This window comes from Loxodonta africana, chromosome 5 (genome assembly GCF_030014295.1).
Source record: "Loxodonta africana isolate mLoxAfr1 chromosome 5, mLoxAfr1.hap2, whole genome shotgun sequence".
Taxonomy (NCBI): domain Eukaryota; kingdom Metazoa; phylum Chordata; class Mammalia; order Proboscidea; family Elephantidae; genus Loxodonta; species Loxodonta africana.
The window spans coordinates 79,682,392-79,706,223 of record NC_087346.1 but is presented as its reverse complement, the minus strand read 5'-3'; the positions used below and the strand labels follow the sequence as shown (position 1 = coordinate 79,706,223).

The window sequence follows — 23,832 nt, the reverse complement described above, 5'->3', positions numbered from 1 at the left end:
AAATTATGGAGAGAGATAATGGAGGGAAATTTAGGGTCTTTTCTGGGCTACATGCACTGACATTGATGTGAAGACTAGAAACTTTGGCGTATTGGCCAGGAAAAAGCTTTAGTGGCAGCATTTCACTTCTTGGTTGAGAAACAACGAAGTGAGAACAGCCATGAGGTGAATGGGGGAAACTGAGGTGTACCCCTTCCTTGGGTAGTTTTGCCAGGGACACAGACCAAGGGTGGAATATTCTGGACAGAGCCACACTTGGCCAACAACTGTCAAAGGAATGGCTGTCAAATGGATGTTGTTGAGGAGAAATTAGCATCTTTTAATAAACAACTTTTAAACAACCACTGTGAAAAAATTTTTTTTTATGAATCAACCTTCTTGGCTGCTAACCAATAGGTTTCAGGTTCGAGTCCATCCAGAGGCACCTTGGAAGAAAGACCTGGCAATCTACTTTGAAAAACAAAATCAGCCATTGAAAACCCTGTGGAGCACAGTTTTACTCTCACACACATGGAGTCGCCATGAGTCATAATTGACTCAACAGCACCTGGTTTACTGGTTACGAATCAAAGCTGTGCTAGGCAGTTGTAGGCAATGAGGAGAGATAGAACTAAGATTAACAAACTAATTCCTGCTATTGAATAGCTCATAATTTAGTGTGTGTGGGGGTGGGGGTTTCTAACAATAACAAATTCTTATTTTCAAAGGCCCAGTATATCAGTGAAGGTCTCAACAGGAAAGAAAGAGACACTCAAACTGGAATAAGAGGAACTAATTACAAAGCTCTGGCTGGGGTGTGGGGGAGCCACAGGAGTAGTAATATCAGGAGCGTTACCAGCCAGCCTAAGCCTGAGTAAAGAAGGGACTAGCTAGGAGAACCCAGGAGAGAGAGTTCTGTAGAACAGGTCACCATAAGAGGAGCAGTGACCTTAGGTCACTAACCCAGGGAAACCCCCATTCAGTGAGTGAAGCAAAGAAATCCTCTGCCCCCGGCTCTCCAACTTTCCTCTGATCTGTTGACTCCCTATTGGCCTGTCTAAGCCAGAAGCCAAAGGAGGAAGGAACCTACCAATAGAACCCATACAAGTCAGCCTCCTGGAGGGTGGCCTGAGAGCAAAGCAGAGGAGGGTGAAGAGGGGAACTAGAGGAAAAAAGAAAGAACTCTGGGAACCCAGTTCAAATGTTGATTCCTCTGTGTGGCTTTCATGAACTTCTTGGGAAGAATGTGCAGCCTCTTCCCATTCACACCCTATTTATACCACTTAGACACTGCATTTAGATATGTGACTTCTGACTGTCTCCATCCCCTCCTGCACTCAGGCTTCTTGAGAACTGGGACCATGCCTGATACTTTGACACTCCCAGCATGCAGAAAACACCTCTGGTACAGAGTGGGCCCTGAGAGCAGAGTGGATGTTGATTTTGACTCAGTGTCTTGAAGACTTCCTAATAAAGGTGCCATCAAAGTATAGGCCTGCGGCCAGTGCCCCACCTCATCTCTTCTCTCTTTCCCAGTTGAAGGCCTCCTCACCACCTATTTGAGCTATTTCTTCAGCTTCTACCCTCTCTTCACTCTGCCCTTTCCAGGCTGCCCTAGACATGGTGGGCTAATACTCCTGAGCACAAATTCTGAGCTTGGAATGCAAGAATGTGGTCATCTGACACAACCTACTCCTCGGGCTAGATTATCTAGGACAGTCCAGTTCCAATAGTCTGTCTTTTTGAGATCATCCCATGTATCTTGATTTCTTCACCTCTAAGTCAGCAGGGTCAAGAGGCAAAAAAACTAGTGTCAGAGTTGAATCCTGAACTGTTAGAACCAACCAATCAGTTGTCATCAAGTCAGTTCTGATGCATAATGACCCCTTGTGTATCAGAGTAGAACTGTGCTCTGTAGGCTTTCCCATGACTGATTTTTCAAACATAGACTGCCAGGCCTTCCTTCCACGGCACCTCTGAGTAGACTTGAACTTCCAACCTTTCTGTTAGCAGCTGAGCCAACTGTTTGTACCACCTAGGAACTCTGAACCTTTATAGCTCTACAGAATACTGTATAGAGTAGGAGGTCCAGAGTAAATGTATGAAAGAGTGAGTGACTGGGGGTTACAGGGAGACCACAGAGCTTGGGCCTGTGTACATTTCATTTCAGTGTACATTTCGCTTACAAGCTACAAAAATATTTATTGTGCATCTACCAAGAACTTGTTCTTGATGCAAAGAAGTAGAAGACCTGTCCTCTGAGATTTTATAGTTTACACAGAGAGAAATAGCATAAGCACCAATAACTCTTAATGCCACTCATTAATTTCTGCTCTAAGAATAAACCAAGGTGGGTAGGAGGACCTTTGGGATGTTGTGATACAATCTGTTCATTTCATAGGTGAAGAAATTATGTCACACCGCTCGGTGCCAGCTGGGCCCAGAGCCCAGATCCCTCTTTCCACCACCCAGCATTGCTACACTGCTCATTTCTTAGCCCAGTAGACCAAGCAGCACCCCATGAGACTGTGCTCTGGATTACTATTTTGGGATGTTCTTGTCCTGCCTTTAGCAGTAGCAGTACTCCCTTTGGAAGCACTTTGTCATAGTCTATTTTTTATGTAGGTTCACGGGGCAGTTCTTCTCTGTCCTATAGGGTCGCTATGTGTCAGCATTGACTCGGACAGCACACAACAACAACAATGTGGATTCACACAGCATGTTTCTATTAATCCTTGTAAGGACTCATCCATTCAAAGGATACCTATCCATCTTCATCAATACGTATTTATAAAACAAACTAATTGCTATCAGAGTTAAATTTGACAAAAGGGATTGGGGAAGATTCTGTGATGGAGAGAGCACATGAGCTGGGCTGAAGAGATGAAGGATTTGGGGCATAAGGAGAGAGAGAGGTAGCAAGGGAGATTCAGCCAGAGGAACACTGTGAGCAAAGTAGGGAGCCAGCATAGTGGACAATGCTGCAGAATTTGCTGTGGGATACACCTGGCTTGGGAACCCAGTCCTTTCACTCAGTTTTACACACTGAAATTGCTCTTGTCGTGGAACCCAGTGCCCTCCACATTGCCACATCCAGTAGTTAATTCTCAGACCTGGTTTGCCTGACCGGTCAGCAGCATCTGACACAGGTGATCGCCTCTAAAGTCCTCTCCATTTGACCTCCAGGACATAGTCTGTCTTGGTTCGTTACCTATCTCACCGGAAGCTCCTTCTCAGCCTCTTTTGTCTTACTTCATCTTCCTCCCTCTACAGGGCAATACTGGCCCTCCTCTCTCCCCGTCTCCTCACACTCACGCACTTCCCCTCTCCTCTCTTCCCTCCACACTCAGTCCCCTGATCTTGTCTAGTTTCAGGGCTTTAAATGCCATCCATAAAAGGATGACTCTCAGATTTACTATTCTGTCTCTGTTTTGTTTTTTTTCTTTTCATTGAACCGAAGACATGTATATCCAACTGTCATCTAATTCATAACCTCCACTTAGATGGCTAAGAGGCATTTCAAACTTAATATAGATAAAATGAATTATTGATTTCTCCGACTAGCTCTCAGTCTGTGCCTCTCTCAGTCTTCTTTCAGTTCCTCAGGCCAAAAGCCTTAGACTAAACTAAGACTCCTTTCTTTCTCTCATGCTCCACATCCAGGCCCTCAAGACCCAATCTCTTTTCACCCATCCATCGTCTCTCACATGTGTTATTTCAGTGTTCCTGTAACTGATCTCCCTACTCCCACCCTTGCCAGGACAGAGCCTGTTGCTCCTCAGCGCTAGCTCTCCAGTTGCCTCCCTTCTGAATCAGAGTAAAAGCCAAAATCTGTATCGTGCCTACAATGTTCTGCCTGATCTGACTCCCCACATCCACTTTGCGCTCACCTTCTTACACTTTCCCCCTTAAACACACTGACAGTGTTGCTCTTTATTGAACATACTGAGAACACTCATGCCTCAGGGCATTTGCACTTACTGTTCCCTCTGCAAGAAACATAGCCCCTTCGCAGCTTTAATGGCTCACACATTTTCATCAGTCAGGACTCTGTTTAACTGTTACCTCCTCACTGAGCCCTTTACTTACACCCCTACCTGAAATAGCAACCCCCCCACCATCACGGTCGATTCCTTTACTCAGCTTTTTTTCCCTTTTGATCATTTACCATTTCCCAAACCGGGTGCCTTTGCGTTGATTTTGACTCGTGGAGAACCCATGTGTTTCAAGGTAGTATTATGCCCATAAGGCTATGATTTTTCAGGAACAGATCTCCAGGCTTTCCTTCCAAGACTCCGCTAGGTGAATTTGAACCAACAACCTTTTAGTTAATAGCCCAGAACTTAACCATTTGCACCACCCAGGGCAACCAGATACATGGTATGCCTACAATAACATTTGTTGATAAAGGAAAGAATCAGTCAACGAAGGTGAGTTATTTAAGCTCTCTGAGCATCAGCCTTTTCATCAGAAAGATAGAATAAAGATAAAATCTGTGTGATTGGTTATTGCAAGGTTTAATTGAGATAATAAATTTACAACAGATTGGCCATTGATAAATGGCTCAATTGATGACTATCCTCATTGCTACTTCACTGTTATTTACAGTTATTAATTTACATTGTTAGTATTATTACTATTCTGCTGTCATTATTATGATTGCTGTTGTTATTACATTTATTACAATGAAGAGGCCCACCATCTTCAACATTTTTTCAACTTCTCCTGTGAAAGTATCTGAGTAGGTACTGGGCATATAGGCATGAAGAAGACAATTGTTACCCTCGTGGAGTTTACAATGTAGCATGTACACAGCATAGCAAGTACCCTGTTTGATGGGTGCTAGGCTGCCTGAAGGGAGACGTTGCAGATGAAGCAGGTAGAGGACAAGTATTGGAGGACCCAAGGTAGTAGGATGAGACAGTTAGCTCTCCTTGCCAAACCACTGATAGCCACTTTAGGCTTTTGATCAAGGCAAGAACATGCTCAGAATTATATTTAAGTGTATCCAACCGGCAGAATTATGTAAGGTAAGTTGGAGAGAGTTCAGCGCTGGAAACATGTAGACCAGTTAAGAGACCTGGTTTCTGGTTTGTCATTGTTACCAAGAAGCGTGTCACTTCACTACTCAGACTTTTAAGTGTTCTCAGCTATAAGCTGAATATAAGAGAGACACTTTTTCAGGTCCTTCTGGCTTGTCATACTATGATAATTGTTTATCTCAATTGCCCTGTGCAGAAAGAATGAGTTTCATATTTATCTGAAACTTACCAAGAATATACATGTTCCAAGAATTGGGCTAGTGACCGATACACACATACCCCTTTGTCTAATCCTCATACTTTCCAGTGAGGTGAGCAACACAGCACCTGTTCTACAGGTGATTAAACAGGTTCCGAAAGATTAAGAGACTTAAGTTCTCACATGAGTGATTGGGCCTGGCTTCAACCTCAGTTCTTCTGATCCTAAGTCCAGTGTTCTTTCCACTACACCAATACTACCTGACTCTGCAGAAATGAAAAATGGGAAAGAGAGCAATGGCCTCCAAAGCTACTGTGAACATGAGCTGGATGGGATGTTGTCAAATGCCAGGTGCTGCCAGAGCTGATTCTAAGATGTAGAACTACCCAGTAGGGGTGGAACTACGCAATTGTTTTTTGAATTCCTGAACTAAATTGAATGGCTCTGTGAACAATTAGGTGCTCCGTAAATGCCAAGGAATTAACTGACATTACACATCAAGTTACAGTATACTCAAAGTGTCATCAATCCTTGTATATGCAGACTTTAAAATTACACTCTACTTGTTGCTAGTGGCACAGTGGTGAAGTGTTTGGCTGCTAACGAAAAGGTCGGCAGTTCAGGTCCACCAGCCATTTTTTGGAATCCCTGTGGAGCAGTTCTACTCTATCCTATAGGGTCACTGTGAGTTGGAATCAACTTGACAGCAATGGGTGTGGTTTTGTTGCAAAGTGGATATTCTCTTTTGTCTGTAAATTCCAAGTGTCCATTGGTCTTTTTATTATTATTATTTTATTTTTTTTATTGGTCTTACGGAAACCTTGGCGGCATAGTGGTTAAGAGCTATGGCTGCTAACCAAAAGGTCGGCAGTTCGAATCCACCAGGTGCTCCTTGGAAACCGTATGGGGCAGTTCTATACTGTCCTATAGGGTCGCTGAGTCGGAATCAACTCAACAGCAATGGGTTTGGTTTTTTTATTGGTCTTATGCTAATCTATGTGTTCATTTACAAAGAAAAGGGCAGATAATTGTGTCAATTTGTGCCCTTTGAACTTTAAATCACCAGTCTGAACCGCAGTATTTATTCAGGTCAAATCAAGTTTCAAATAAGCAGGTACAGACATCTAAACATCTCTGTGTCCACACCTGCAAGGGACTTTCTGCTCTACAAGACATCTCCTTATTCTGTGACTAATCCTTCGAATGAATATACATTTGAAGAAGATTAACTCTTACAAAAGGTAGAAGGATAATTTTACAAATGTATGTAGAAAAGTTCTAGGAATAAAAATGTGTATCGTAGTATGTTACTGACCACCATATTTAAATGATACATTAAAAACGTGTTAAAGGGGAAAAATGATTTAACTAGAAACATAGCATGAGAAAGCCATGTAAAAGAATGTTAGACATTTACTTATTAGATTCTTTAAGAATGCCCAGAATATATCAGAAAGCAATAATCCTAAAAAATACATCTTAGGCTCAGTTTTACAAATATTACATCACTGTTCACAGCCAAGCCTGGTCCTCTTAGTGGATAATAAACCAGTAAATCAGTTGCCATCAAATCAATTTCAACTGATGGCAACTCCATGTAGGGTTTTCAATGGCTGATTTTTCAGAAGTAGATCACCAGGCCTTTCTTCCAAGGCACTGCTGGGTGAACTCAAGCCTTCAGCAGTTAACAGCCAAGGGTATTATCCATTTGCACCACCCAAGGACTCCTAATGAATGGTGCCAGCATATTTTCAGTTCTCTCTCTCCTTCACTCTCCTCTCCATCAAGTAATATTGATTTTGAAGTCTTAATAGCTCCCAAATTCATTCACTTCTCTCCACTCCCTCTCACATCGAAGCTCCCTAATTCTACTGCGCTCCTTCACATCCACCCCTGTACCAATCTCGCCCATCTTACCTGTCTCCACACAGCAGCCAGAGTGACCTTAAACACACATCTGAACAGGCCATATATGACATCTCCATAACCAACATCCCATCTCCTCCGGGCATCCTACTGTTGTTAAGATGAAGTCCACAGTCCTTCACTTTACATGGCTAGTGAAGCCCTGTAGGGTCAGCCCCTGCCTGCATCTCAGCCACCTGCCCTCCTCCCTCTACCTCCCAGGCTGGATGTCTCTCAGTACTGTGAATCTGCTGATCTCCCTTCACTCATTCAGACGCTTCTGCCTGGAACCCTCTCATAACACATAGCACAATACGTGATTATACATTTACTCATGTGGCTCTTTGTCCATCACTACACTGCCTTCCAAGGTATCTGAGGGTGTGATTTTGTCTGTTTTGACTCACAAACATATTTCCAGTACCTACAGTGCCTGGCTCAGTGTAGGTGCTCAATAAATGTGTGATGAATGAATGAATGACTTTTGATGACTAAGTACCAAAATTTAGACAATACATCCACTTATATTCTTGGCCTCATAAATCCTGGGTTTGGTATTGAAAATAAAGAAAAATTGAACACCCTCACCTGTGCACACAAAAATACCTTTTGAATATACCGTCATACCTGTAGGCTGTCTAAAGGCTGTTCTGCTGTTGCTAAGGGTTTCTGCCCACCTTCGTTCTCACTACCCTCTCTTCTGACTACCACCTTTGGCTTTCCCATAGGTTTCAGGAATGGCCAGGTTAAAGGTTGTTATAGATTTTCACTCCACTTTTTCCTTTTGTACCCAATTCTTTAAACTTACGCTAAACCTCAGAGCTTGCAACTCCCACAATGATCTCCAGCTGTCAGATTTTATCTTAGGTTAAAAATATTTTGAGCTATTGTCTCTACTACTTGTATTTCTCCTTTGGCTTATTTTTATTACCTAAATCTTAATCTGGTTCTTGAAATATTCTTGGAAAAGTTATGTCAAGATAATAAAGAAAATCAACTCTTTACCATTTATGTTGTCGTCTGGTCCAAGTACTGTTCCATCACATATTTTAATTGTCTCAGTGTCACCTTTTATTACATTTAGAGGGTTTCTATTTCCATGGAACAGTTTCATTCTTCTGCTTTACATACTTTTCACCAATCATAGCTGGCCAAAGTGATTTGGGAAATGCTTCACTGAGGAAGTAGGAGTTGACTTGTAAGCACAGCTGACATAATTGTTGATTCTGTGGCTGGTGGGCTTATTGGGAAACTGATTGGAATATGCCTGACTGCATATCTAGATTGCACTTTTACCCTAAGCTTCCAACTCAAAAGAGTATGTCTTCTTAGTTACAAAATAACCGAGCAGGGAGGTGCCAATGGATTGGTACCAACCCATCATCTTGATTGGAAAAGGATCTGAAAGTCCCATCCTTGACATGTTGACTCAGGAAAATTGTATTAAGAGGGCACATAACGGATACTAAATTGATATGGTCCTCAGCTCACCTTTTTTCTTGGTCGTTAGAAAGAAAATATTGGTCAATGAGAGAAGGCATTTTATTATAGTGTCTTGCTGTCATCATTAGACTCATGGTCTTCAGGCTTGTGACCACAGGCTGAAAAGTGAGGATAAATTTAAGCTAAAGTCATAAAACCTCAGTGAGTTCATGGAAGTGGGCCATCAAAACCACTTTGCCTATTTCTTTGTGGAGAAACTGTGGGGTAACTTCAAAGCCAGACTGTAGGAAGGCGAGAGTGTTACTAACAGTCCAAGCTTTGGCATCAGACTGCCTGGTTTAAATGTCAGCAGTGTCATTTGCTGGATGGAATACTTGGTCAAACTTATTCATCCCTGGGTGTCCCGTTTTCCTCATCTATGACATAACGGTTCTAACAGTATCATGCCTGCCTAATCATTCTTATTAGGATTAAATGAGACGGGTACTATATAAAGTGTCCCCAACATAGTAAGTACCAAATAAATGTTAGCCATTACGGTTAGTACAGTTGAATCTGTAATTCTCAGTATAAGTTACTAACATGAGTTTTGACTCTTCCAGAATTTGATTTTCTTAATTTGAAAAATGAGAATGTTTGCAAAACACTTTAAGACTCCTAAAGGGACTTTTGCTCTAAAAATTAGGTCATAAAGATTCTTTTAAGCATTCGCCTATAGCACAATAAAGAAAATAATAATCCAAAAGGTGTGAAGGATAAGAATAGCTATATTCACCTTAGAAATAGTAACACTTTCAGAAAACCTGGGCAACCCAAGGAAAAGGGCTAAAGAGTTCAAACAATTAGAGATTTCTTGCCTAGAGAAAAGAACTTGTGGTGGGGGAGAGGAGGATACAAAAGCTGAGCTTTGGGATTTAGCCTAGACCCCACTTGCCCCTGTGGGTAGACAGTTAATAGATAGAAGTTGCTGTCTTCTCTTAACTTGCCTGCAAGTTTGGAAATTATTTTTCTTTCCAATGTTTTTAACTCTAAAACCTTAGGGACAAGAGTCTGGGAGAAATTAAAACTTGGTAAATACAATATTTAAAAGCAGGTTCTTACCTGGCCTTGGTGATTCATTACACAGAGGCAAGGCTAGATAAATTTGACTAATGGTTCTGTACAGATCCCTGAGTCCTTGGGGTTACAGCAGTTCTACTGATATTACTGCCCTTGACCAAGGTATTGGGACAGGTGACCTGAAACTGTGACTCTCTGCTCCCCGCTGTGTTCCATGCTCAAATGATAAATGTGCACACCATTGGGCCAGTAGGGTTAGCACTCTGCCATAGGCTCTAAGAAGTTCCTCCCTCTTTTCTTGCTTATTTCCTCTGAACCAAGAAAATTTCAATGTGGAAGGTCTTCCTTGCTGAGGCTGGTGGACCCCGAAGGAATCTAAGCCTCCACCTGGCTGTCTGGATGATTCTCAAAAAGGGCATATGTCAACTTCTGTGATTTATTTTCACCTCAAATATTATTTTATCTATGGTCATACCTCACATTCATCATTGAAATAATAAAGCGACAAAGGGGGAGGTAACAACAACAAACCTCCTCCCTCAGTGTTCATGGAGGAAAATGGCAGCTCCTGAGCAAGACAGTGGCATGCTTCCTGCAGTGCATTATTTTCCCACTCTAGGTGTCATTCAGGCCTGCCTGGGTGATGCAGGCGGTTAAGTGCTGGGCTACTAACTGAAAGGTTGGCGGTTCAAACCCACCCAGAGGCACCTTGGAAGAAAGGCCTGGCAATTTGTTTCCAAAAATCAGCCACTAAAAACCCTATGAAGCACAGTTCTACTCTCTAATATATGGTTGTTTAAAGTCAGAGTCTACAAAGGGCTGACTTCTCAGCCTACACATACTTTTCTCCTGCCCAATGCCATGCAGATAGTTGACCTGAACTGGAAAAATCCCAGTGAATTATTTTTGATAATTTTATTGTTAATTGTACTCAGAATATTTGGATAGCAGAGAGATATGGGGATTTATTTTTCTCATTCTGACTTGACTGCTGAATAGAAATACCTACACCCTTCAGTCAAGGGATCAGATGGCCTGACATAACACAGCTGACCCACTCACATTTATAGATCAGTACTTTCAGGAGAGGGGAGGCAAGAGACTTCTCCTCATCCACAGCCAACACTAACTGTGCTTTTCTGTTCTTTTTCTTCAGTTATTCTCCAGAATAGGTGTGGGGTCTGGGTAGGAGAAGAAGTCCCTGGGTGGCGCAAATGGTTAAGCACTTGACTACTAACCAAAAGGTTGGCAGTTCAGACTCACTCAGAGCTGCCTCCGGAGAAAGGCCTGGTGACCTGCTTCCAAAAGGTTACAGCCTTAAACACCCTGTGGAGCAGTTCTACTCTGCAGTTGGTATATAGACTTTTGAATTTTGGAAACACTGTCCCGAAGTAGAGGCTGGGGCCTCGGTCCTGTTCACTACCTCAGCTACCAGCACTTTAAAAGCTGTTACTCGTTCTGAAGCCAATGAGTAGAGAATTTAAAAGAATCCAAGGAATCAAGAGATCTGAGTTCTCTGCCACTGAGGGACTCTGATCCAGACCAAACCTCTTTACTTCTATAACGTTCTATTTTATCATCTGCAAAATGAAGGCGTTAAGCTGGATGAGACTTCTTAGAAGTCCCTTTCAACAATAAAATTACATTATTGCATTGGTTATGGTCTGGCTGAAGGGGAAACTTGAATAATGAGATCAGCAGTCATTGTTAATATCTAGGTTGGCTCAAGTGCTCCACTGAATCCAAGGTTCCTTCCTGGCTTCAGAGTGTTTATGGGTGAGAGGTGCGTGGATCCTAGGGCCTTTGAATTGTACTTGATAACGGACAAAGCATTTTAAAAACATTATTTAATACTCTTGGAGGAAAGGAGTGTTTTGTCAGAGTTTGGCACATAGTAAACAATAAACATTAGCTGTGTAATTGATGGAACGAATCCCATTTTGCAGATAGCAATGGGGGTAAGATGTGGCATGGAGGAGGAGAGGGGTGAAGTGACCTGCCCAAGACCATTCAGCTAGGGCATATACAAAGCCAGTCTCCATACCAGGTCTTTTGGTAGCATGAAGTACAAAAGCATAGCCCCAAAGCTTGAATCCCACTTCTGCCCACTAACCAATTGAAGAGATTCATTAACTACTTGGAGACTAAACTTCCTAAACTCCAAATTGGAGAGATCTACCCACCTCTGCCTAGCTCAATGCCTAGCACAGGCTAGCCACAGGAAATGATGGCTACTGTGGTTTTTATGGGCAGGATTGTTTTCTTAATGCTTTTATTACTGCCCTTGGCACAATACCATAGATGCCCCCCAAGAACTATTATTAAGGGGAGATTGAATCCAGAGCAGTCTTTAAGGGAATTCTGTGAATAGCATTCAGATGTATGGGCCACCCATGCATAGGAGGAAATCTTAAGCCCTGCAGTCTCCTTTTGGTCTGGGAGCAGCCTTGTTATTGTCATTGTTGTTAGTTGCCATGGAGTCAGCCCCTGACTCATACTAACCCTGTACACAACAGAAGAAACACTACCCAGTCCTGCACCATCCCCATGGTCAGTTGCAGATGGGACTTTTGTAATCTATAGGGTTTCCATTGTCTGAATTTTGGATGCACATTGCCAGGCCTTTCCTCCTAAAGGCTAGGCCTTTCCTCCTAGTCTCTGTTAGTCTGGAAGCATTACTAAAACGCTCTTTAGCATCATACCAACACTCAAACCTCCACTGACAGACAAGTGGTGGCTGCACATGAAGTACATTGTCTGGGAGTTGAACAGGATCTCCTGTTCACTGTCACTAAACCACCAGCACCTCAGGGGAGTGCCTTTAGGCCAACTGAACGGGAAGAGTGCTCCCAAACATTGGGCAGGCTTGGGCTGCTGTATGGGAATCAGCTTGTTCAAATGGGGAAGCCAGTGTGTACACAGATTGCTGCTGTGTGATGGGAAAAGGGGAAGAGGAACACCATTTACTATTCTTAGAAACCCAGTAGAGTCCATATTACAGGTGTCAAAAGAAAGCTGAGATTAGGGGAGTGAAAAAGGCGTTGAAAATAAATTCCAAGTGGAAAAGAGGCCATATTGTGCTGAAAAAGATTGAAATTGTAAGTGAAAAAACTTTAAAACCATGGTAACCAGGAACTGTCCTGACTTGCGTGCCACTGGTTTGCATTCATTAAAAACCTGTGCTCCCTGATTCCCTGAAGCACAGCTGACATGCCCACAAGAGAGAGAGAGCAACAAAGGAAGAGAAAACAAGCACTTGACTTGAGCACATGGAAATCCTTTGTTATCTCAACAGAGATTAATACTTGTAGCTCACCTTTTTACCCATATGCTCTAGATAGGTAAAATGCTTTTAGATAAAAATAAACCCATTCTCCAAACCAGGTTTTATAATCACATGAAGTGGAAAAGTATAGATCTGAAGGCTCCTGCCCGAAAATCCTCACAACTGGACCAATAAACAACATTATGATGAATGGAGAAAAAACTGAAGATGTCAACGATATCGTTCTACATGGATCAACAATCAGCATCCATGGAAGCAGAAGTTAAAAAATCAAAGCAGTGTTAAACAGCAAAGATGTCACTTTGATGACTAAAGTATGTTCATACCAGACTTAGAAGAAATACAACCAAAGTGCTCCTTAGAAGTGAGGATAAAGAGGTTTCAGCTCACTTACTTTGGACATGTCACCCAATTGCTAGAAAAGGACATCATGTTTGATAGAGGACCAATGAAAACCAGGGAAACCCTCAAAGCGATGGATTGACACAAGAGCCGCAACAATGCACTCAAGCATGCCGATGCTCATGAAGATGGCGTAGGACTGGGCACTGCTGAGCTCTGTTGTACATCAGACAGGCACGAGTCTGAGCCGACTCAATGGCAACAAACAGCATCAGGCCCAAAATCCACGTCTGCCCACTAGCCACCCACTAAGTAGTTTTTAGAAAGAATATAAACATGAGGTAAAAGATTCCTGTTGTGATAATATTTGGCTAATTTTGATAAATTTTGCCTCTGCAACTGTATGTGAAAAATGACTAAGCAGTGATTTCATGATTTAAAGTTTTTGAACAACATTAGGAAGAAGGATTAACTTACAGAAACAAGCTTGGGTTAAGTGTTAATTAAAAATACTTCTGGAGCATATTTGCATGCAAGCTGTATACCTTATAAAGGAGTTTTATTTTTGCATCACTACTAGTTGTAAAGTTAAATAAAAAATAGCTATGCTTTCAGAAGATATCCAAGCTATTTTATGAATTGCTTACTTTAAGCTTAGACAAATAAAGAAGTACAATTTCTTATCCCTGGCTTTAAGGGACTTTTATAGTCCAGTGAGCAAGCAGAACAAAAAAAAAGAAAAAAAATTTTTTTTTTCATAAAACCATGACTATAACAGTGTATTTCATACCTCCATACAAAGGCGTCACTCGGGTTGGTGTCACCCAGTGCGGTAACCCATGGTGTCACCACCCACCCCCTACCTCTTCCCAAGACTGCTCCAGCTTTCAAAGACTCGCTGTCATTTGTGAACTGCTCCTTCAGCAGTTATTGGCAGAAATAGAGTTTAGTGCCACCCCTCCCCTCACTCACCTACCTGCTTATCTATCCATCAAATTCTACACTATCCAGTGTGGCTTCCGGGGCCTTACATGTGTCTCTGGAGCTGGGTGTTAAAACCTCAGAGCCCTGACCTGTGTTGCTTCTCCCTCCATCACAGTGGCCTACGTCAAGAGAGCCCATGAAGCTCATTCAGGAGAGGTTTGTAGGTTGGATTTGGGGCAAGAGGGAGGAGACAAGCATAGCTTCCCCTGGTGCGGGATAGAGAGAGAGAAGAATAGGAAGGAAATCCAAACAGAATCCAAGGCCAGAGGTCAAGCAGACCATTAATAATGGTAAAATTAGGATCCATCAAGTGGTAACCCAGACCCAGTGCCACCCAGTGCCGTCAAGTCGATTCCGACTCATAGCGACCCTATAGGACAGAGTATAACTGCCCTATAGAGTTTCCAAGGAGTGCCTGGTGGATATGAACTGCTGACCTTCTGGTTAGCAGCTGTAGCACTTAACTACCATGCCACCAGGGTTTCCCATCAGATGGCAATATCTGAGAATTGAGGTTCTCTTTTTTACTTTTTCACCCCCGCCTCACCATCCCCACCTGCCCTCCACCCCACCTTACCAATGCAAATTATCGTTTACCATTTACCCTGAGTTATTTAATGTACTGTAATGTGCAGCACTTGGCAGTACTGTAACAGCTAATTTGGACCACAACACATACTAGAAGCCTGTGACATGGACCTTTTAGATTGCTTTGACTGTTGTCTGCTTCTAGCTAGTCCCTCATCCCCATTAATCTGAACTACTAAGCTTCAACCCCCCTTCACCAGTACACATGAGACGATCTAAACCACCACACAGCCCTGAGCTAGGCCATGGTTTTGGCCAGACAACAGAAAGCAGACAGAGCATGTACCAGAGTGGCAAGTTTCATCCCCAAACAGACTCAGATCTAGCACTGGAGCCTAGGGGGCAGGAGGGCTTGGTGATTGGCAGCATGAACTTGAGAGTCTGCCCTTGAATCCCAGTTCTATTGTTTACCAGCCTTGTGGCTTTGGGCCCTTAATTTCTCTGTGCCTCAGTTTCCTTGTCTGTAAAGTAGCAGTAACAAGAATATCTACCTTATGAAGTTCCCATGAGGATGAAATGAATTGAAATATATAAAGCTCTTAGAACAGTCCCTGGCACCATAGTAAGTAACAGGAAAGTATCACTGCTATTATTTTTATTCTTGTTGCTTATTACGATTATTTTATTATTGTTGTTATTTGGGAGGAGATGTGATCCAAGACTCTTGCTATAAAGATGGAAGAGCCTTTTTCCAGAGTAATAAATTGAGATTTGGACACACACTCAGAGCTCTGTTGAGCCCCTTTCCTCACCAATCAATCACCCACAGGTGAACATACTCTTTTAAAGAGAAAGAATTCCTTTGAGACAAAATGTTGCTTTCCTCTTGGTGACTTTAACTGAAGAAGCCACTGTACACACTGAAGTGACCACCTTCTCATCTTCCCCATTTCTTGCCTAATCTGCCCACTGAGTCAATTCCAACTCATGGCAACCCTATAGCACAGAATAAAACTACCCCCATAGGGTTTCCAAGGAGTGTCTGGTAGATTGGAACTGCCGACCTTTTGATTAGCAGCCGATCTCTTAACTACCATGCCACCAAGGCTCTGGCTCTGGACCAGGAAGAGGAAATAAAAGAGCAAGAATACTGAAAAGCAGTCAAGAGTTTTGTTAATGACTCTCCTCAAAATGGATCAGAGGTACAAACACACACCCAGGACCTTGGTCAAAGTCCTTACACATACATTCTAAATAAGCTGACTGTTGATTTTTCCGGGAGTCATCTGTGGATAGGGGCAAGACACTCACCTTCTGTTTTTCACCTCTGGAAGCTTTCCACCATCACCTCCTCCACCCTAGCTCTCTCAGAGCAATAACAACTTTTAAAGAGCCTAGTAAAATTCTTTCTTTCAGAGGTTCACCCCATCACAAACTGGTATTTTCAGTTTGGATATAGTTGGCAAATATCCTGCCAAAGAGATCAGATGAAATATTTCTTTCATGTTTAAAAGAGGAAAAAAAAAAAAAAAGGAAAAGAAAACACCTCAATGAGAAGAGTTCCCGGAGGACCTTTTGAGGTTTGGGAATGTTGCCAAGCCCAGGAAGACAGGAGGGGACTTTTAGGTCAAGTGAGGGGGAGGGAGTTCGGATACAGGCAGAGCGCCTTCTGAGTGTAGACAGAGCTCCTGTGTTCACAAAGGACCAGTAGGTGTGTAACTGAAAGAAGAGGGTGAGGGGATGTGTATATAACATGAGAGATAGCCCATGAGGAGACGGACCCTTAAAATGATGCCAGGGTTGGTCCCAGGACTGCCACAGGGTACAGAACCAGCCCAAAACAGAGAAAATGATGACCTTGGGCAAACACCTTCCTGTGGGGGAGGTAAGTAGGAGTAATGGTTGGCCAGGTCTGGAAACCACCCCAGAGCACAGCCTCCTGGGAGTTTGCTCTGGCTGCTTCAAGGATATTATCTCACTCTACTCAAACAGTTATTCCTAAAATAACTCTCCTCCAGCTCACCAACTTGCTCACACTTGGGACTCTCAAGAGCATGTGTGGCAAATAAGGAGCTGGGATAGTAGGACCAGAAAGGTAGAGTTATAGAAGTAAGTATGCAGGTAAGACGTGGAGCAGGGGATTCCAAGATGAATAGATGAGAGCCTGCTGCTAAGGAACTTTCTTAGTATCATGATTGGCATATACAAGGGCTTAAAAAAATGCCGATTATCATTTCATTTGCCCGTATTGGATGTATTCATTCAGCATTGAATGAGTCGAGCACCCACTATGAGTGTAGGGGAAGAGATGCAGAATAAATCTGATTAGAGTATGCCTGGGGAGGCTCATGAACAAAACTCACTGTGTGTGTGTAGGAAGTAATCACAAAGGAAAAGGGCTGAGAGCACACAGCAGCATGGTAATTTGTTTGGGTGAGTCAGGAGAAGCTTCTCAGAAGGGTTGATCTTTTAGTTAGGCCATAAAGAGTGAGTAGGAGCTGACTAAGCTGAGGAAAGAGTCCAGGGAAGGAACCAGTATATTAATCGTTAAAAATATAAAACCTGGAATGCAACAGTCCTGGGTTCAAATGCTAGCTCATTCATTTCCTAAATGTGAAACCTTAATCGAGTTCTTCATTTTTCTGAGCCTTAACTTCCTCATCTCTAAAATGGGAACAACTCCACTTATCTCGTAAACCAAATCCAACCAAATCTGTTGCCATCAAGTCAACTCATAGTGATCCTATAGGACAGAGTAGAACTACCCCCACAGGGTTTCCAAGAAGCTGCTGGTGGATTCGAGCTGCCTACCTTTTGGTTAGCAGCCGAGTCCTTAACCACTGTACCACCAGGGATTAAGTGAGATGATAGCTGTGAAGTGCGTGACACAGTGCAAGCCCAAAGTAATCACCTGCAAATGGTAGCTCTTGCTATTCTTTAGCCTGTTTATTTTTGCTCTGGGCTGTTATAAAAGCGGCGCATGGCACCCTGAGAAACCCCAGCCTTCGGAGAGGCCCAAACTTCAAGGAGGCATTGGCTCATGGTTCTTCAAGAGCCCTCTGATCAGACAGGAAGTGTTGATGCAGTGGAATGTTCTTGCATCTCAGCTTATAAAATATACAGATAAGTTTCTTCCAATTCTCTCTTAACTTCTGCTGGCTCCAGGGCTCCACAGTGTGAGTCACACCCCAGTCTGTAACTTGCAAAACCAACAAGGAAGAAAGAAATGCCAGCCACCCTTCCTATCCCCCCACTTCCAGTATACTGCACACCAAGTGTCCAGCATCTTCCTCGTAGGGCAAAGCCACCCCTGCCCACAGCCACACCTTACTCATTTTCCCTTTCCCTGCCCCACCTGAAAAAAAGAAAAAGGGTAGCAGGAGAAGGGGAATTCCACTTTATTTTAAACAGAGCTCAGGAGGAAATGACGTTTGTTTTCTCAAGGAGGAAATAAAGCCCTTTCAGTTACCAAATAAAGTTGTGCTAATGTTGGAAACCCTGGTGGTGTACTGGTTAAGCGTTACGGCTGCTAACCTAAAAGGTCGGCAGTTCAAATCTGCCAGGCGCTTCTTGGAAACTCTATGGGGCAGTTCCACTCCATCCTGCAGGGTCGCTATGAGTCGGAATCTACTCGACGGCAACGGGTTTGCTTTTTTTTTCGTTTAATGTTGGCTTAGCAACCTCCTCATAGGCTCAAACCATGATGCCCTCAGATGTCGACTGTCCCAGGACTAAGTTTCCGAGGGCAGCAGCTGCTGTGGAGGCAAGAGCAAGCTCAGGACATAAGGTCGCCTAGGCTCTGGGCCTGATAAAGGTCTTCTACTTGTGGAGGACCCCAGCTTCCCTGACCAGCACCCTCTGAGAAAAGCCAGTTGGTGGCAGAATAGTTAATAAGGAAGTCCAAATGTTTAAGTACAAATTTTTTTACCTCAGACTAAAATCTGTTTTGGCCTCATATTGGGCAGCACCAACCCCCAGGAGTGCCCCTTTGCCCAGCTGCCCTTAAGGGCCCATCACTGTGGAAAAATGACCTCCTAATTCCAGCTGTAGTCACGTGGGTTATCCTCAGGGGATAAGGAAGGGTGGTCTTGAAAAGCCAGTCCTGTTTGAAGACTGGGTTTGCACCAAGAACTAGAGAACCACTGGTGACATGGAGGGGAAGTGCGTCACTCTATCACTTGCTGTCCCCCAAAAGAGAACAGCACTTGAGCTGGGGAAGTTGCCTGTGTTCATCTTTAGAATGAGGTGATATATAAATAAATTCAGTAAATAGCAGAGTTGAAGGAGGCCCAACTACTTAGAGTCAGGGAAGAAACTTTGAGAAAGGTCAAACCTACAGTTTCCTGGATTAAACTATCTCTGGGGCAAGACAGAAGTCTTATAGGAAAACTAGCTAGATTCCGTCTCTCCCCCCATTTTTTTAAAAGAGAGAAATTAAAAGTTCCTTTTTTAAAGCTGCTCCTAAATTGCAATGGCTGTATCTTTTTGAATCTAAAATGCCCCCATCACCTTAGCTCGAGGCTATAATCCTCCTTTCAGAAGCTCTTAAAAGAGCTATAAAGGGAGCGCAGGTGGCTCAGTGGCTAAGTGCTCGGCTGCTAACAGAAAGGTCGGCGGTTTGAGCCCACCAGCTTCTCCAAGAGAGAAATGGGTAACAGTCTGCTTCCATAAAGATTACAGCTTGGGAAACCCCATGTGGCAGTTCTCCTCTGTCCTACAGGGTTGCTATGAGTTGAAATCGATTCACCCCCAAAAGGTTTGGGGTTTTTGATTTTTGGTTTTATTTTTGGTTAAAGAGCTCTTAAGAGGCTTCAGTGAACTTTGAACTTGTCTAATTTCTGCATAGCTTGGTGGCTGAGAAGCAAAGAACGGCCTTTTTTTTAAATTGTACTTTAGATGAAGGTTTACAGAGCAAACTAGTTTCTCATTAACCAATTAATACACATAGTGTTTTGTGACATTGGTTGCCAACCCCACCACATCTCAACGCTTTCCCCTTGTCGACCTTGAGTTCCCTATTATCAGCTTTCCTGTCCCTTCCTACCTTCCCATCCTTGCCCCTGGGCTGGTGTGCCCATTCAGTCTCTTTTTATTTTATGGGCCTCAAAGAACAGCCTTTCAGAGTAGGAGTGGAGGGCAGACCCAAAACTTTCTCAGCTTGGTACAGTCTACACATTTTAGCATCAGTCCCATAATTATGTCTTTACAATAGTGAAGGGGGAAGAAAAGTATACCAATAATTTTAGTAACCTGGTTCAGAAGGATCCCAGGGACAAAGAAATGAAGACGTGAGTATCCAGAAATGTGGAAGCTCTGAAATGGTGGACTATGGTCAGTCTGGGTAGACATATCAAGTTCTGATCTTAGTTTAGATGTTAGCAGTGATCTTACTTGGCTCTCATTTAGAAATTATAATAGTCAGAGCATGGATGTCTGAGGCAGCCTTCTTTCACCCAAAACTTTTAGGGAGTTAACTAAAGGGTTCATAAGTAGATTGACCTGTGTTTGGCTCTGCTCTAATTCCTTTGGTGGAGATCCAGTGAGAAGAATATTAAATAAAAGCCATTCACACAAGAGGGAAAAAATAAAAGGAGAGAATGCATAATAATCTGAAAATGATCAATCTCCAAAAATGTGGGGAAGTTCCACCACCTTGGAGACCTGGTACACGAGAGATGGGCCCTGGTCCAGGATCTTACATTTGGATAGCACTTTAGCCTGGCGCATGCAGTATCTCATTTAATCCCCTTAAAATCATGTGAGATAAATATATTGTTATTTTTAGTTGCCACCAAGTCAACTTGGACTCGTGGCGACCTCATATATAATAGAACGGAACATTGCCCAATCCTGCACCATCTTCATGATCATTGGTGTACTCAAGTCCATTCTTGAAGCCACCAAGTATTTTAAGTGACTTGCAACTTAGGGGGCTCATCTTGCAACACTATTTCAGACAATATTCTGTTGTGATCTATAGGGTTTTCATTGATTAATTTTCAGAAGTAGAAGTAGTTTGCCAGGTCTTTCTTCCAGGAAATTCCACTGACATCTGTCCACCGTGGTGACCCTGCGGGTATGTATAATACCGGTCGCATAGCTTCCAACATCATAGCAACACTCAAGCCACCACAGTATGACAAACTGACAGACGAATGGTCGATGAGATAGATAAGACACCTCTATTCCTCTGTTTTTGTAGAAGAGTGGTATAAGTAAATAAGCCATGGTCATGTAGCTAATTATGGTGGGAACCAAAGCTTGAATCCTCATCTTGTACTCCAAATCTCTTATGTTCTTTACATTGTTTAAGAAGAGTCCCATTCATTTGTTGAAGTACTAAATAATTTCTCAGTGGCCTAAAAAAGTAAATGGGTCCCTAACCATGAATAAGGAAACCCTGGTGGCATAGTGGTTACGTGCTATGGCTGCTAACCAAAAGGTCAGCAGTTTGAATCCACCAGGCCCTCTTTGGAAACTCTATGGGGCAGTTCTAGTCTGTTCTATAGGTTCACTATAAGTTGGAATCGACTCCACGGCAATGGGTTTGGTTTTGGGTTGGTAGCCATGAATAAGGAAGACCAAAGAAGAATTGATACATTTGAATTATGGTGTTAGCAAAGAATATTGAATGTACATGCACTGCCAGGAGAATGAACAAATCTGTCTTGGAAGCAGTACAGCCAGAGTGCTCCTTAGAAGAGAGGATGGTGAGACTTCATCTCACATACTTTGGACATGTTATCAGGAGGGACCAGTCCCTGGAGAAGGACATCATGCTTGGTAGAGTATCAACAAAAAAGAGGAAGACCCTCAACGAGATGGATCGACACAGTGGCTGCAACAGTGAGCTCAAACATAGCAATGATCGTGAGGATGGTGCAGGACCAGGCAGTGTTTTGTTCTGTTGTACATAGGGTTGCTATGAGTCAGAACCAACTCAGTGGCATCTAACAACAACAACAACAACTCTAGCTTTAGTGCAAAATGTCACTTTAAATATTAATTGCAAGAGCCCATGTGAGTCTTCCCACTTCTAAGGTGAAATAAAACTGAAGTATTTGCGTTAATAGTCCAATGCTCACACACAAAAAAGTGTTGTGCTTCAAAGTAGTAACCTGGGAGGCATTGTGGTTTTTCTTACAAGGCTATCATGCTGAAAGGATTTTTTTTTTTAACTGCCCTTTTATAGCTACCTTTGGCTCGAGTTTTCAAATTGCGCAAGAAAACATTGATGTTATTTTTAATCGTGCCTGGTTATTTTTCAAACAAAGAATAGTGTTGCCTACCAGACTTGACCTTATCTTGTATACCAAAATTGAGTTTATTTTCTGTAATATCAATTCACCTCTCAAGGATGAAAACTGGACATACTTCCTAAAGAGGAGTCTTTCAAATGTTCTGATTTGATGGCATCATTATCAAAATTAGTGCATCTCCTACCAAGGTGACTTTCAAAGTAGATGCTATTGATATAGCTGTGTGGTTCTTGTTTATTAAAATACCAGCCTCATTACCTTGTAGTGGCTCTTCAGTAAAACATCCTGAGTCTCCCAGTATTTCACAAGTGGTTGAAATATAAGCCAGAGCCTATAGAAAAAGGAAATAGAACATCAAGAGGTTTTAAATCCCCTACCTCTGCGAACAACGAAAGCAGCAGTAACAATAACAGGCTGGTCATTTTTAAAGAGATAATCAAATAGTACAATGTACTGTTCTCTGTATTCCAGGCCAGCCAAAAGTCTTCATAAATACTGGCTATTTACCAAACCTCGCCTGGCATAAAAAGCATTTTGATAAGCAAATTAAGATCCTGGGTTTTATTCTAGCTCTGACTTTTATGAAGAACAATCTGAAATAAATAAACCTTTTCCTGTGTCAGAGAAAAGATGGGTCAGGCAGAAAAGGATTGTGGATTGTGCCCCCCAAAGGCATTAAACTCTCTCTTTCATCTTGTTTTCTGTGCCTTCCCTCTTCACAGGCAGCATCGCCGCCATTACCGTGACAGTCATTGCCGTGGTGTTGTTGGTGTTTGGAGTTGCAGCATATCTGAAGATCAGGTAAGACTCATCTGACTCTTCTTTATAAAGAAAAGGATTCCATTTTGTTGGTCTCTAGGCTGAGAGCTGTTTTGCTTTGTGCTTGTTTCCTAAGAGGTGCCTTAGCTTTCAGCAATACTGGCAGGGAAATGAATATGTCCAGCAGACTCCCCGCTAGACAGGAATAGATGCTACAGTATTGAACCCCGGCAAAGTAAAAGAAATAAGCTAAAATATTCAGCACAGTGATGTGTTAAAATTAACTTCAATCAAGAGACTGAGGCCTCAAAGTCAGTTAAATGGGGAAAAGACAGTCTTTTTAATAAATGGTGCTGGCATAACTGGATATCCATCTGTGAAAAAATGAAACAAGACCCATACCTCACACCATGCACAAAAACAAACTCAAAATGAATTAAAGACCTAAATATAAAATTTAAAGTGATAAAGATCACAGAAGAAAAAATAGGGACAATGCTAGGAGTCCTAATACAGCGCATAAACAGTATACGAAACGTTACTAACAGTGCAGAAACCAGATAACTGGGAGCTCCTAAAAATCAAACACCTATGCTTATCCAAAGACTTCACCAAAAGAGTAAAAAGATTATCTACAGACTGAGAAAAAGTTTTTAGCTATGACGTTTCCGATCAGCATCTGATCTCTAAAATCTACAAGATACAGCAAAAACTCAACCACAAAGAAGGCAAATAACCCAATCAAAAAATGAGCAAAGGATATGAACAGACACTTTGCTAAAGAAGACATTCAGGTAGCTAACAGATACATGAGGAAATGCTCACGATCATTAGCCATCAGGGAAATGCAGATCAAAACTACAGTGAGATTCCATCTCACTCCAAAAAGGCTGGCATTAGTCCAAAATACACAAAATAATAAATGTCGGAGAGGTTGTGGAGGGACTGGAACACTTATACACTGCTGGTGGGAATGTAAAATGGTACAACCACTTTAGAAATCGATTTGGCGCTTCCTTAAAAAATTAGAAATAGAACTACCTTATG

The 23,832-nt window shown here is 42.5% G+C and overlaps 1 protein-coding gene across 1 annotated transcript in view; it reads left to right on the top strand.

Annotated features, from left to right (window-relative positions):
• PARM1 (prostate androgen-regulated mucin-like protein 1) overlaps positions 1–23,832 on the top strand; it is a 123,288-nt gene that overhangs the window by 77,277 nt on the left and 22,179 nt on the right. The window contains exon 3 of the mRNA XM_023553348.2: positions 22,749–22,827. Coding sequence (XP_023409116.1) covers positions 22,749–22,827 — 79 coding nt within the window. The remainder of the gene's footprint in view (positions 1–22,748; positions 22,828–23,832) is intronic.